Genomic DNA, 13,570 nt, shown 5'->3' with positions numbered 1-13,570 from the left:
ACCGTATTGCGACCGCTTAAATATATCGCAGAAAACTTATTCACCACTTAGAGAAGACTCAAACCAACAACAAAGTGACAGACACAGTGCTCATTTATCATGATTTATTATTTTCAGTGGACTAATTAAAATTTAACATTAAATGCAACAAAATGAATGCTTTGAAAATCATTCAACTATATAAAACGGAATTTGCGATTTTACGCCAATCACGTTACATTCGCAACGCCATTATTGTTCAAATACCGTTATTTTCCCCCACTGGTGAAATTTTAATTCAAAATGAAACGAAAATCATTTTGTTTGGTATTCTGAAATTTCTTTATTCAAAGATAGTAATAATGAAAATAAAATGAAGTAATAAATAAAAGTCGTATATTTACGATGGTGCAGAGGGGAAACCGTTCAACATCCATTCCATCCTCAGGTGCGACGAGCCGATTCAGACCACCTGAAAGTTACAACTTTTTCCGGATTTGGGATCTGCGGAGGATTACTTACCCAGAGGGAACCGAAACCCAGCGACCGGAGTTGCTAGCAAACGCGGGCACCTTCCGTGGCTGCATTCAGTAGCGCGGCGGCAGTCTTTCAGCGCTTCGCATACTTTTCGCAGCCAACTGGCAACAGAAATTACAATAATATACATGGTTGTAAATGACATGGTACAGCAGGCGGGGGGCAAATCAAATAAAAGGGGAAAATGATTCCTGTTAAGCGAGTGAAAGGAGAACTCTCGAACGACGTTAATGGCCCGCCCACAACAAATGCTATAGTAAAGTACATATTCTTGGCTGGCTTTTGGACCTGGTCAGACTTGCTGCACCTTGTTACCTCTGCAATACACTCTCATTCTGATCGAGATCCTTTTGCTGATGCTGCTACAGAAATATAGAAAACTACGAGGCTTTGGCTTAGCTATATACTTTTTGTTCTTTCGTCAGAGTTTACATCAATTGCGGGACACTTGCTTATTTTTTTTTTTTGCATCTTGTATTTTTTAGCTACATTAAAATGTAAATTTTGTTAAGTATAATTGCGCTGACTCCTCAGACAGACTGCTTGCTAAAAGGTATAAATTACAATAAAGGTTGTTTGTTGATCGGTTACATCTAAGCAGCGGAAGAGGTTATATCCATGTCGACACTTATTCAAAAATCTAAGTATCTAGATTCCTCCACACACGGTCAGGTTCGCTTAGAACTTGAATAGTAAAATTATTAAGACTAGGGTAGCGTGCGGATGGATGCAGAAGTCGCTCCGCACGCTCTACTCGATTTAATTCTATGAGAACTTAGCCTAGTAAAGTTGTAAAATGTAATACATGTTTTTATATATTTTGTGTTTTCTGCTCTGATTATCAAAAGTTGCCGGCAGCCGATGGACTGGAGAGCTGTCTGCAACCAAAGAAACATATCTCTCGGCTGCCGCCTTGAAGTTTTACATAGCTGATTCGTTTATGACTGGTTGTTTTAAGTAGGTTGGTTGGTTGGTTGCTCGTGTGGTGGAGATACAAATGTTTGGCCTGTCGTCGGCTTTGTGGATCTAATTACAATGTTACTTATATGGGCTGCTACATATGGGTTGCAAATTATAGATTACAATTCTGTGGGTATTGGATAGTTTTCGATGCGCCTCTTGACATTCAATTTATCATCGCTTGCAAAGACAAATTGAATGGAATCCTGGTCACCTTCTGTGTACGTGTACTGCCACTTGCTGTGTTTCTTCTGTTTAGCTCACACACTGCTCTGCACTGCACTGCACTCTGTATTGGTCTGGTCTTGCTTGGTACTGATCTCTCTTTCTGTTCTAATCCAAGACTGAACCAAACTTCTTACGACTTCACTGCACTGCACTGATCCTGATCAATCAATCTGTAATGTTTGGTTTGTGGTGCTCGGAAAACTTCTTAGGACTATGAACGTGCGTTCATACTTCATCATATTGATCATTGAATTGCGTATCGTTTACTTGACTTTGAATTTTGGGATTATACTGAGCGACTTTTACTTTATCACCTATAAAATGTCGATAAATGAGAAACGTTATTTAAAACAATTGGTATGAAAAGGAGTTCTTAATTGGTTGATGGGTTTTTGTTCTCTAAATACTTAAAAGTGTAAATACGTATATAAGTTTGTTGAGTAAGGTGGGTCGGACTGTCTCAGCCGTTTTGCTTTTTAGTCTCAATATGCTTTATAAACTACCAAAAATGCCGATAAGGGCGCTATTATAAAAAAAAAAAAACACACAACATATGTTTGTCAAATCAAGCGAAAGATTAATGGTCATACGGGATAGATAAGCGGTTAGTTATGGCCTGAATTCGCCTTGGACTATGTATATTTTTGTGTTAGTAGTGGTTATTTGGATGTCTCACCTCGTCCGGAATCTCTCTCAATATCTGCGGTTGTTGCCACCGTTATTGAAGCCCTGATTGTTTCCGCCATAGTTGCCTTGATTGCCACCGCCTAAAAGAAAACCCAGGATCGTTAGGAACATATCCAATCGTCTTTCTAGTCTAGTTTCTATACTGGTGGTGACTGTTCATGAAAAAACTGTAACGTGGCTGCGTGTTACGTCGTACTGGGATTATCTTACATACGCATAACATAGCGAAGGCCATCGTCAGTTGATCTCACAGCGTTTAATAAGCTAACTGCCAAACTCTATCGACGCTCTAACAGTTAGGTGTCAGGGTACTGTGTCTTGCTATCTAGTTGTTATCAGTAATGCATCAACAGACGTGCTGTTGCTCACCTGCTTTGAATCCACCACCTCCTTGGTAGGGCTGCATGCGATTGTTGTTGAAGTTGCCGCCACCTCGCTGCGGACCGCCGCCATAGTTCTGCTGGTAGCCTCCAAAATCATTGCCACCATTGTTCCAATTGTTGCCGCCGCCTCCAAAGTTGCCGCCTCCATTGCCATTGTCCCACGGATTGTTATTGCCCCAGCTGTTGTTGCCACCGCCATAACCACCACCGCCGCCGCCGCCACCACCGAAGCTGTTGTTGCCCCAGTTGTCGTTACCCCCGCGGTTGTTGCCCCAGTTGTTGCCACCGTTGTTCTGCAATGCCAATTAACCAGTAATAAGCCTCAAATCGAATTGATGGCGATCAATAAGTTCTTACCCAGTTGCCGCCACCATTCTGGTTGCCGTAGTTTCCACCGCCCATGTTTCCGCGGTTTCCACCGGCACGACCACCCGGACCACCGCGTCCTCCGCCACCTCCCTGTTGGTCATTCTGCTTGGGCAAGGCCTTCTTTACGTCCACCATTTTGCCATTCAGCTGATGCTGCTTTTGCACTGCAAAAATAAAGAGGGAAAGCATGCTATTAGTGGTATTCGAAAATGAACTTCCCTATGTGGTGCATCCGGAGGATAGTGTGCCATATACTCTTTCATCATTGGTGCACAAACACCACCAACAACAACAATATAATACTGGCTGGGATTTCATCTTACAGTCACAAACGCCGCACGAGCACATCGAACATTGCTATGCGGAGCTGGGACTGTGGAATTTTAGCTAAAATTAGGATCGATATCGGATAGTACACATTCACCATTTCGGTGCATTTGATTTGCAGTTGTAACGAGGCTGCGTGTTACACAGAATTGATTTATAATATACATTCGCATCACATAGCTTAGCCGACGCTTAAATTAATCTCACAGCGTTTAAATAAAAACCATACAGGCGACTTTTTCAAGCCCGTCAATTTGTCAGTACTGTGACGTCCACGAAGGGGCTGATCTAGAAACTTTCTGTTTAATCGGTTCGATAATCAAGGTGTGCCTTATACTCTTTCATCGTTGATGCACGAAGAGCACCAACAACAATGATATAATACTGGCTGGAATTTATTCTAACAGTCACAAACGCCGCACGAGCACATCGAACATTGCTGTGCGGAGCTGGGACTGTGGAATCGTAGCTAATTTTAGGAGATATATTCACGCTAAATAACATTCACCATTCTGTGGATTTGTCAGTATATTCAAGTAAGCGAAGGCATTTAGATACTCATTCTTTTCATATAGTTGGTAATTCAATGTGATATTGTGCCTTATACTCTTTCATCGTTGATGCACGAACAGCGCCAACAACACGATATAATATGGGCTGGGTCTTTTATCTTACAGTCACAAACGCCGCATGAGCACATCGAACATTGCTATGCGGAGCTGGGACTGTGTATCGATTTCCATAATAGCAATTAATTGAACTATTGTAACGAGGCTGCGTGTTACACTGAATAGGCGCAATGCTTACATTCGCATAACATAGCTTAGCCGACGCTTTAATTCATCTCACAGCGTTTAAAAAAAAACTACCCTGGTGATGGTTTCAAACCAGTTAATTTGTCAGTACTGTGATATTAGGAAACAGTTTTAGATTCAAGCTATAGTGTGCCATATACTCTTTCATCGTTGATGCACGAAGAGCACCAACAACAATGATATAATACTGGCTGGAATTTATTCTTACAGTCACAAACGCCGCACAAGCACATCGAACATTGCTATGCGGAGCTGGGACTGTGGATATATTGTAATAATTGCAATTTTATCGAAATTTCTTGCTTATAGTGCGCATTCGTTTATCCGACGCTGATGGACATTTACGAGAAGCCCTACAATGTGCCAGAGCTGATTGAGCATATAGATTAGGGGTGGTTGCATGTCATACTTTTTTTCTACACGAACGCCGCGTACACAAATGGGGTTAATATTCGTTTCCTGTGCAGATAATTCAATCTGTATTGTATAAATCTAAGAACATGGCAATGTGATTTTCCTAACAGTCTACTCTCGAAGAGATAAATCATTCTTAAAGGATATTTGATATTGTCTAGATTAGGAAAAGCGTTGTACTTACACACAACTTTGTCCACGGGATCGTAGTCGTCGAACTCGACGAAGGCGAATCCGCGTTTCTTGCCAGTCTCCTTGTCAATGACTATGTTGATGTCGACGATGTTGCCAAAGTGCTGGAAGTAGTCGCGGATGCTCTGCTCATCATGGTCGTCCTTGAGGGCGCCAACAAAGAGTTTCTTTACGGTGGCTCCGGCATTCGGGGAATCAATGTCCTGACGGGGAACGGCGCGCTTGGGCTCCACCACTCGACCGTCGATCTTGTGGGGACGCGACTTTTGGGCCTCATCAATCATGCTCGAGTGGGAATAGGTGATGAATCCGAATCCGCGGGAACGCTTTGTGCGCGGATCCTTCATGACCACCACGTCCACGATGTTGCCCCATTTCTCGAAGTGAGCCTTTAGGTTCTCGTCGGTGGTACGGTAGTCCAAGCCACCGATGAACAGCTTGCGCATATGCTCCGGCTCGGTGATGGAGTCCTGAGGAAAGTCCTAAATTATTGATTTTATCAATGGCCATAACCTCACTTTCCGCCCTTGAGACACATGCGTAATTTTCAAAATGGCGACCGGCAAGGCGAGACACCAGCTTACAGGAAATTTCTAGACCCTTAATATCCACTACTTACATCATCATGGCCATTGGAGTTGCCGTTCTGGTTCTGGTTCGAGTTCACCATTTTACTAATGCAAAAGTTGAACAACTTCTAATCTAACTATTTTTTTTGCTATTGCAAATGGAGAAAGTCCCCTGACACACGAGACGAATGAAAAAACTGAATACAGTGTGACCGTTTCTACAACCCGATTAAACCCAGCACCTATTCGATACTACCTAGAACGATAACGATAAGTTGACAGACACCCTTGTCAATACAATACTTTTACAATATCTGCCCTGTTTCTTTTCACCATGCCTTAAAAAATGTGTGTAACATGTGTATTCTTGATCACGCCTTTTGCACTAAAAAGCTAAAAGAGAAACCAATACCGACAGCATCGTACTCCCTAGCACTATTAAGATACAACTACTGTTAGTCTTAGTCTTAAGTAACAAAACCGCAACGAAATGCTTTAGCACATCAACTTTAGTTGCCGCATGGGTAAAAGCGCGTTGATCACCAAAATATATATATATTGGGATTATGGCCGAACTGAGTTTTTTCCCTGTGCAGTCGCGGTTTTGTGTGCTACTTACATCTTGCTCCTCATTTTGACCATTGTTCCAGTTGTCGTGACCACCCATTTCGAAGAACTTATATTTAAATATCTTTACTGCTCTGATATATATCTCAGCAATACTATAGAAATAACGACACTGGGAACGAAAGACGCTCACTGTAGCACCCCTTCCCTAAAACTGAAAATATATTTTCCTGTGGAAAGGAAAGCCGTAGACAGACCTTACAAAAATACTAGACCTAAATAAAAGCAAAGGTATTTGGTTACACTAATCGGTTGTTGCTTCCACTTGTTTCCACTGAAAATCTATGTGGGTCAAATTAGCGTCTATGGCAGAACGGTGAAATATGGAAAATGAGAATCTTATTTATTTATTTAATTTTTCGCTATTTATAGGTAAATTCCAAAAAAAATACAAATGCAAAAATCTTAATAAATCGAACTATTTAAGAGATCTAACTATCTATGTACGACTAAAGTTTATAGGACTCAGAAAGTATATAAAATATGCAATAAAAAAATCGGCTAGCTACTTTTCAAGGAATATCTCCACTCGCAGAGCATATTCCAAAATGCACGCTGGCCAGAAAAATGATGTGTTAAATTACTCGGCTCCGCCGTCGCCGCTAACTCCACGATGCTAATTTAACGCATTTTTTGTAGCTATTTTCAAGATGTAGCTACATATTTAGCGGAATATTCGAAAGCTTTTTGTGGTATTTTTCGGCGCACCCGCAGCAGCCACACTGCCGCACACGTAAGGAAATAAGTTTTCTAATTCCTTGATTTCAAAAATGCCGAAAAAGAAGACTGGGCAGCGTAAGAAGGCCGAGAAGCAGAAGCTTCGCCTCAAGGAGATCCGCAGCAGAGAGGTGCCTCTTGCGGATTTGCCCTGCAATGCACCAATGGAGTGCGACAAGTGCGAGAAGAAGCAGAAGTCGAGAGCCTTCTGCTATTTCTGCCAGAGCATTCAGAGATTACCCATTTGCGCCCAGTGCGGGAAAATCAAGTGCATGCTAAAGACCGGCGACTGCGTGGTCAAACATCCGGGCGTCTACACCACGGGCCTCGGAATGGTGGGCGCCATCTGCGACTTCTGCGAGGCTTGGGTTTGCCACGGACGCAAGTGTCTCCAAAACCACGCCTGCACGTGTCCGCTGCAGAATGCGACCTGCCTGGAGTGCGAACGCGGTGTCTGGGAGCACGGTGGGCGCATCTTCAAGTGCTCCTTCTGCAACGGATTCCTGTGCGAGGACGATCAGTTCGAGCACCAGGCCAGCTGTCAGGTGGGTAACCAAAAATACTCATTAAGCTTGTTCCGAACTTCATTTTGAGATTCATATGACGCCTTTTGGTAATGCAATCCATTCGGTTCCAGGTGCTGGAGTCGGAGAACTACAAGTGTCAATCGTGCAACAAGCTGGGTCAATACTCCTGCCTGCGCTGCAAGACCTGTTACTGCGAGGATCACGTGCGTCGCAAGGGCTTCAAGTACGACAAGAACAAGCCAATTCCATGCCCCAAGTGCAACTACGATACCTCGGTGACCAAGGACCTCAGCATGTCCACGCGGTCGCACAAATTCGGGCGACAGCAACAAGGAGGCAACAGCGACGACGAGGAGGGATACGGTGGATACTATGGAGCCGGTGGCAGTGGCTATTATGGTGGCGCCGCCAGTGGGGGCTACTCCTACGGGGGTGATGACGATGAAGATGAGTCCGATGGAGACTACGATGATGAAAGCGATGAAGACGATGATGATGATGAGGAAGAGGACGAGACCACAGAAAGTGAACCGGAGAAGGAAACCGACAAAAAGGCCACCAAATAAGGCTGAATTGTTTATATACTCGTAAATGGCCTTTTGTTAGTCCCTCTAAGTGTGCGAATGAATTCTCGGCTGTGCAGTCGTTTCTCTCGATGTAATAGGGAAATAAATTCTTTGTCAAATTGTAGAGTTTCCAAGTAGCCATTTTATAAAATGCAACAAGCTGCAAGTGGACTGTGGGCGAAAGTCGAAAGGTAAATGCGCAAGCGAATGCGAATCCAAATTCCACAAGGGAGGATAACTGGGGAACTGCGGGTGCGGATTGGAAATAATGGCCCTGGGCAGGGAGGAGCAGCAGGGCCAACCCGTACGCATATGATGATGGCGATGCCAACGGCTCTGCCAGCGCCAACTTCTCTGCTGATAGACTCATCCATCTCCAATCCACTTACGAGCGCAAATATTTACACAATTTACTCGAAAACGGAGGTATGAGCATATAATATTTCCAAAAACGATGGCAAACACACCACACACACCAAGCGAAAGACACGCACTTCGGCATTTGGGAATGTTTGTCAGTTAGGCAGAGCGGAACAGCAACAGCAATGGGTAGATGGGCGATGGTTGCTGGGCCATGTGGGGCACGGGATGTGGGCAGGGTTCGACCCATCATCAGTCTGAAACATTTTAGGCATTGCAAATCAATGAGCGGCCTGATATAAGGGAGGAGCATAGTTCTTCTGCATATGAATGAAATCATATGTGGCGTTACTTATGTAGGCGAGTCCTGGGCGAGGATGTGGACGCATGGGGTCGGGGACTGGGTGGCATGAGTGGCAGGCAAATCAACTGTGTACATAATACAGATTAGTGTGAGAGGATATGGGATGCACATACAGTCGCGGTGGGAACAATAGTCCTTTGATTTAAAACATAATCCGGTCTCTATAGTAGCTAATATTAAACATTTAAAGCAAGATTTCTCTTCACTTATATTTTTCCCTACGAACTTTAAAGATGGATTGATACCTACCATATCCTTGGTATAATGTGTAATTAGCCTTGCTAAGATACCCCCTGCTGTGGTTACTTACACGACCATACTTATGTATAGATCGGAGCAGCTTAATGGCCGCCTGCCAGCATTTGTGTCTGCATTTCAATCAAAATGGCCTGTCTATTCCGGCCGAGGCGATGTCCAAGCCATTGGAGTTAGGGCTACTCAACAAAATTAGAAACGGGGTGGCTTATGGGGGCTAGATGGAGGGGGTGTGCCATTTATGGACTGTGGGCTGTGGTGGTCAGTGCCAAACATCAATAATAATTTCATAAATGTAATCAGAGAGAGGCAAACAAGACCCGAGTCGAGTCACAGTGATTGAGTTCTTAATTGCACTGCGATATTAATCCTTGAGACCACTCTGTCCAGCCAATTTGGTCACTTCCCATCACGATGACCGCCTTCATTAGCCGGAGTGCATTCTCAATTACCAGATGGATGGGTCTCGGGTTTAAAATCTCGCTGGGATCAGGATTCCCAAGAAATGCCAAACGCAAACTGTAATCACTTCCGATCAGCATTATCTACTGCTTATTTATGCAATGCCAATATTTTTGTCGGCCAAAGTCAATCCATAACAAAAACACAGCCATGGCCAAGGATTAAGGTGGGAAAATCCTGTGGACAATCCGAGGAACACGTGGAGAAGTCAAAAAGTGCGGCTTATGGCCAAACGCAATTAGCGTTAATTACGATGGAAAACAGCCGGAGCGGCACAGCTTCCCATGGTTACGGGTTAAGGACTCTAGGATTTTAGGATTCAGCAGGTCCTTGCGGCCACTTGAAGTTTAATTTAATTTCATCTTGCGGCTGCCGCAGCGTTGCTCGCTTCAAGTGATTGCGCCATGGGATTGGATTGGTTGGGATGGTCTAGGTAGTTTGGATTCGGTGGGGGTGGTATCTAACGTCATCATCAACATCTACCATATCCACATCCACTTCGCCATCGACGTTCGTCAAAGCTGGCGATGATTGATGGTGCGTAATTTGGAAAATTAGAACCAGGATACGCAGCGAAAAAGGGGTGGCTCTCGTTTTCATCGTACTTTTTTTTATTTAGGCCCCTGCTAATGTTGTTGGCACAACAAGGTGTGTCCCGGTATCGGTCCGAATGCCGCGTGTCCTGCCGCCGCTCGCCGCTTGCGGACGCGTGTTTTGCGTCCAGCAAAGTAGCGCGTGGTTATTAGAAAACAATTTAATTAAATATTCACTTGAACCGGCAACACCAACACAACGTGGTCCGGTGGAAAAGCGTAGGCAGTGGCACGGAGATGGGCTCACTTTCCCATCATAAAGCGCTCAAACAATGGCCATCAATATTAAACGATGTTGTTCGGTGTCCATTTAGAGCGCTTCAGTTGCTCGTCCTTGTTGTTTTAGCCGTCCTCACTGGTCCGTGATGTAATGTGAGAAAGTTTTTTCTCTTTTTTTTGTTGTTCGGTCCGCGTTCGAGTTTCTGGCCAGTTCTGGCCAGATGGAATGAGAACCCAAGTTCCTGGTCTGCGCTTTTCGGCGCAGGGGTACGCCTTTGATCTACTTCGTCCTGTGGGCGAGTCCCTGAGAATAAGTTCTCAAAATAACGATGGGTTAATTGACCCTTGCCTTCCCCAGAGAAAAGTGTCTTCGACTGATTTATAAGCAAGCTATGTTAGTAAATTATATTGATTACTATGCTTATGAGTGGTATTATTAATATCCAAATAAAAATTCTTTATAAATCCTGATAAGGACTTAATTCGAATCAGCACACGTCCACAGACAACAGCATCCTTACCGAAAGCTGTTAGAAAGCCATCGCCATCGAGTCGGACAAGAGTTTCGTCCAGGTGTGCCACACTGCACCCGCACAGCAGGACTGGGCGAAGGCAGAAGCTACTGTGCCGGGAAAGCGACACCAGGAGGCCCGCCCGCACACAGGCGATTCAATGGAGAAGTCACGGCAGGACAATGGGAAAGTCGTTGGCTGTCTAATTGCATCAGCGGCGCTTCCCTGGGCACGCGACCCGATGCGCCTCACCTGCAATTAAACTGTCGCATTAGGAGCAATATGCACGGCTCTTCGCCAGAAATTCAAAGTGATGACGCAGCCAGAAAAGCGATTCCGGAACACAATCGAATGGCCTGGGTGGGTGGGTGTTGGTTTACGGCATGTAACAATTGAGGGTCACGTGTTGGCGGGGGATGGAGGGCGGCGAAACTTGGACCTGAAACGACCTTCCACCAGCCAAAAGTTTGGCTTAGGGATTAGCCGCACGCCGTGTCGGTGGTTTCTCCTTTTGCCATTGTGTGTTTGCCAACGCAGCTACATACTTTGCACCCGGCAAGCGGCCTAATGAAAGCAAATCTCCGAATTAATTTCAAACGAATTTGTTTTGATGCCACGATAAGCCGTCTTCTCAAATGCCTGCAAAAAAAGGGGCCGTCGCAGGAAGCAAAAAATCTCGCCAGCGCTTGCCATTTAGCCCACTGAGTCCGCCCATTCTGGACCGTTTTGATTTCTGTCAATAGCCCGGCGGGCTATTGAGCCGCACTTGAGCGGCGAGACGCTCCGCTCTGCCATCGAGCGAAGCTGAATTTTGCAATACGCCCGAGGGTCCTGGTTCGAACCCCACATCCCCTTACTCCACTCCATTCCACTCACCCACACACGCGCGCGCGCTTTGCATTACAATTGGTAAGCGGGTACGCCCACCTTTCACGCCCATGGCGTGCTACAGTTATTAACCTCAGCTTACACTGGACTGCAAGGAAATACATGGCTTAGGTTTTTGCTCATTTGAGTGAGCAGTATATACTCTTAACTTTCACCATAATTATAGTAGTAGCGAAGTACTAAGTACTAAGCTACTGAATGATATCAATATTTTATCCATATTTCCAAAAATAGATCCATATATTACCCATCATATCATTTTGCAGTTTTATAACATATTTCCCTTATTATGCTCATCATAAATCAGAATAAGTAAAATGTACATTGACATATTATAAAAAGCTGAATACCAACCCCAACTTACTACATAACACCTTTCAGATTTTCCACCCTGAGTTTGTTGACCAGTGTAGTTTGGCCTGCGGCTAACAGTGTAATTAAAGTAGTTGCGGTCGATTGTAATAATGTCGATGATGATGCCGATGATTATGATGACCCGCACTTGTCGTGAAGCACCAGTTCAAACGGCCTGGGAATCTATTTGCTCGCACATCCATCCCATTACATGTCCTGGATTTCGAGTCTTGCCACTTGTCCTTCCTCCAGCGGCCGCGTGCTCTGCACGTGAACTCCCATGATTATGATCGCAATCTTGCATGCAATCGCCGGTGGAAAAAGTGTGGGAGCGTCTCCTCCTCCTCGCTGGCCAAACAGCACTCATCAACGGGCCATTATAGATGGCTAAATTATTTATTGTCAACAGTGTCTGGTCGAGAAAATCGCATTTATATATGCCAGTGGGCCATTGTCTTTGCATCTGTCTCTGCAACAGCAAAAGCAACTCAATGTCAAGATTAATCGCCAGCTGTGGGACGAGGCTGGCGGACAGGTAACACATCGAGCGAATCAAGCCAGACCAAGAGTCAGACTTCTATATGTTGGGTATATGCCGTGTATTTGCCGGGGGTAACAATGAAATATTGAAATGAAAAAAAATTTCAAGTTCGGCAGCTTGTCAAGTGGCACTTGTCGTCAGTTGAACGTCACGGCGTTCGGGCACTTTGTCAATTCAAGTGAAATTTTTATTAATTTCGTTTCTTAAACCGTACTATATGTATGTATGTATGCCCTGTGACAGATACGATTGTGTGCCCTGTGTGCATTCATACTGATATGTGTGTTATTGAAAGGTTCTTGATGCACGTTGATGCCATTAGTTGTTGTTTAATGCTAACTAATTGCCGGCAATTCGTCAGCGGCCAGTTCCCGAAAAACCATCTCATCGTAATCCTAAAACCGGCGGTGCCTTTGTGGCCGCATCGGGTGACCTGTAATCCTTAATTTCTGGCCGATCTCCTCTTTGGCCATCATATGCACCCTTCGCTGGCCGGCTTTGTTGCCAATTGACAGTTGTAAATGTTTGTTGTAAATTGTGCTTTAGAGGTGCTAATAGAGTGCCACCGCCGTGCGCGTTTTCCCAAGTTCTTCGTTTGGTTTTATGTTTCCAGATTCCTGTTTTCTTCTTCAGCTTCGTTTTGGATTTTTGATTGAGTTGAGTTGCCCGCCCAAACAGAAAATCAATGAACTCTGCTGGTGGACACAAGGTACCAACTTTTTATGATGCTTTTGGCCGCCGCCTGGCGGAGATCTCTTTGATTTCGCACCGACCGAGTGAATCACAAGAACTTCACACCACAACTTCAGTTCGGGAATATTGGGGATCGGGGTTTGGGTACTTGGGGATCGGGGCAGGAATCAAATCAACGGCTTCTGCTGCAGTAGCTGTCAAGTGCAAACTATTTATGAAGTGGCGGATCTTTGTTTGTCCAGCAAATTATTGTGGCCGGCCATAAAAGGCTTTGTGTTTTAGTGCCACTTGATTTTTAGCGAAAGGGAAATTTTCGTTATATACTTTTCTATTTTTCGTTTTGAGGCATCTTCATATTTGCATATCACATACATCTTTGTTAAGGAATTATTTAATTCAGTTACTATTAATATTCAAAGATTTTAGGTTTAG

The 13,570-nt window shown here is 44.4% G+C and overlaps 2 protein-coding genes, 1 long non-coding RNA gene and 7 other non-coding genes across 15 annotated transcripts, besides 1 other annotated feature; 1 reads left to right on the top strand and 9 right to left on the bottom strand.

Moving 5' to 3' along the window:
- Window positions 1-301: 301 nt before the first annotated feature.
- Hrb98DE (Heterogeneous nuclear ribonucleoprotein at 98DE) lies at window positions 302-6,245 on the bottom strand. Of its 6 annotated transcripts, none has more exons than NM_079819.3 (6): window positions 5,511-5,672; window positions 4,884-5,373; window positions 3,132-3,307; window positions 2,761-3,067; window positions 2,381-2,471; window positions 302-617 (listed from the first exon to the last, which is right to left on the bottom strand). In NM_079819.3, the coding sequence occupies exons 1-5, from the start codon at window positions 5,559-5,561 to the stop codon at window positions 2,398-2,400; spliced, it is 1,098 nt and encodes a 365-aa protein (NP_524543.1). In that variant the 5' UTR covers window positions 5,562-5,672; the 3' UTR covers window positions 302-617; window positions 2,381-2,397. The 6 variants fall into 6 exon arrangements, with proteins under 6 accessions (NP_524543.1, NP_733253.1, NP_733249.1 ...); NM_170374.2 differs by having other exon boundaries at window positions 4,884-5,361; NM_170370.2 differs by lacking the exons at window positions 302-617; window positions 5,511-5,672 and adding exons at window positions 984-2,018; window positions 6,080-6,245.
- snoRNA:Psi28S-3305c lies at window positions 2,557-2,708 on the bottom strand. Its single transcript, NR_003912.1, has one exon. It is a non-coding gene; the product is annotated as a snoRNA:Psi28S-3305c (small nucleolar RNA).
- On the bottom strand, window positions 3,384-3,523 carry snoRNA:Psi28S-3405d. Its single transcript, NR_003911.1, has one exon. It is a non-coding gene; the product is annotated as a snoRNA:Psi28S-3405d (small nucleolar RNA).
- On the bottom strand, window positions 3,590-3,739 carry snoRNA:Psi28S-3305b. The gene has a single exon (NR_003910.1). It is a non-coding gene; the product is annotated as a snoRNA:Psi28S-3305b (small nucleolar RNA).
- On the bottom strand, window positions 3,793-3,932 carry snoRNA:Psi28S-3405c. Its single transcript, NR_003909.1, has one exon. It is a non-coding gene; the product is annotated as a snoRNA:Psi28S-3405c (small nucleolar RNA).
- Window positions 4,063-4,202, bottom strand: snoRNA:Psi28S-3405b. Its single transcript, NR_003908.1, has one exon. It is a non-coding gene; the product is annotated as a snoRNA:Psi28S-3405b (small nucleolar RNA).
- On the bottom strand, window positions 4,232-4,381 carry snoRNA:Psi28S-3305a. Its single transcript, NR_003907.1, has one exon. It is a non-coding gene; the product is annotated as a snoRNA:Psi28S-3305a (small nucleolar RNA).
- Window positions 4,411-4,550, bottom strand: snoRNA:Psi28S-3405a. The gene has a single exon (NR_003906.1). It is a non-coding gene; the product is annotated as a snoRNA:Psi28S-3405a (small nucleolar RNA).
- Window positions 5,922-6,002: a mobile genetic element.
- A 545-nt stretch (window positions 6,246-6,790) lies between the features above and the next one.
- Noa36 lies at window positions 6,791-8,020 on the top strand. The gene is made up of 2 exons (NM_143365.3): window positions 6,791-7,349; window positions 7,442-8,020. Exons 1-2 carry the CDS (start codon window positions 6,858-6,860, stop codon window positions 7,895-7,897), a joined length of 948 nt encoding a protein of 315 aa, NP_651622.2. The 5' UTR covers window positions 6,791-6,857; the 3' UTR covers window positions 7,898-8,020.
- A 3,775-nt stretch (window positions 8,021-11,795) lies between these two features.
- Window positions 11,796-12,591, bottom strand: lncRNA:CR43440 (long non-coding RNA:CR43440). The gene has a single exon (NR_125283.1). It is a non-coding gene; the product is annotated as a long non-coding RNA:CR43440 (long non-coding RNA).
- Window positions 12,592-13,570: the final 979 nt, after the last annotated feature.

Source organism: Drosophila melanogaster, chromosome 3R, assembly GCF_000001215.4.
Source record: "Drosophila melanogaster chromosome 3R".
Classification (NCBI taxonomy): domain Eukaryota; kingdom Metazoa; phylum Arthropoda; class Insecta; order Diptera; family Drosophilidae; genus Drosophila; species Drosophila melanogaster.
The sequence above is the reverse complement of the archived record's forward strand: the minus strand, read 5'-3'. Positions and strand labels throughout refer to the sequence as shown.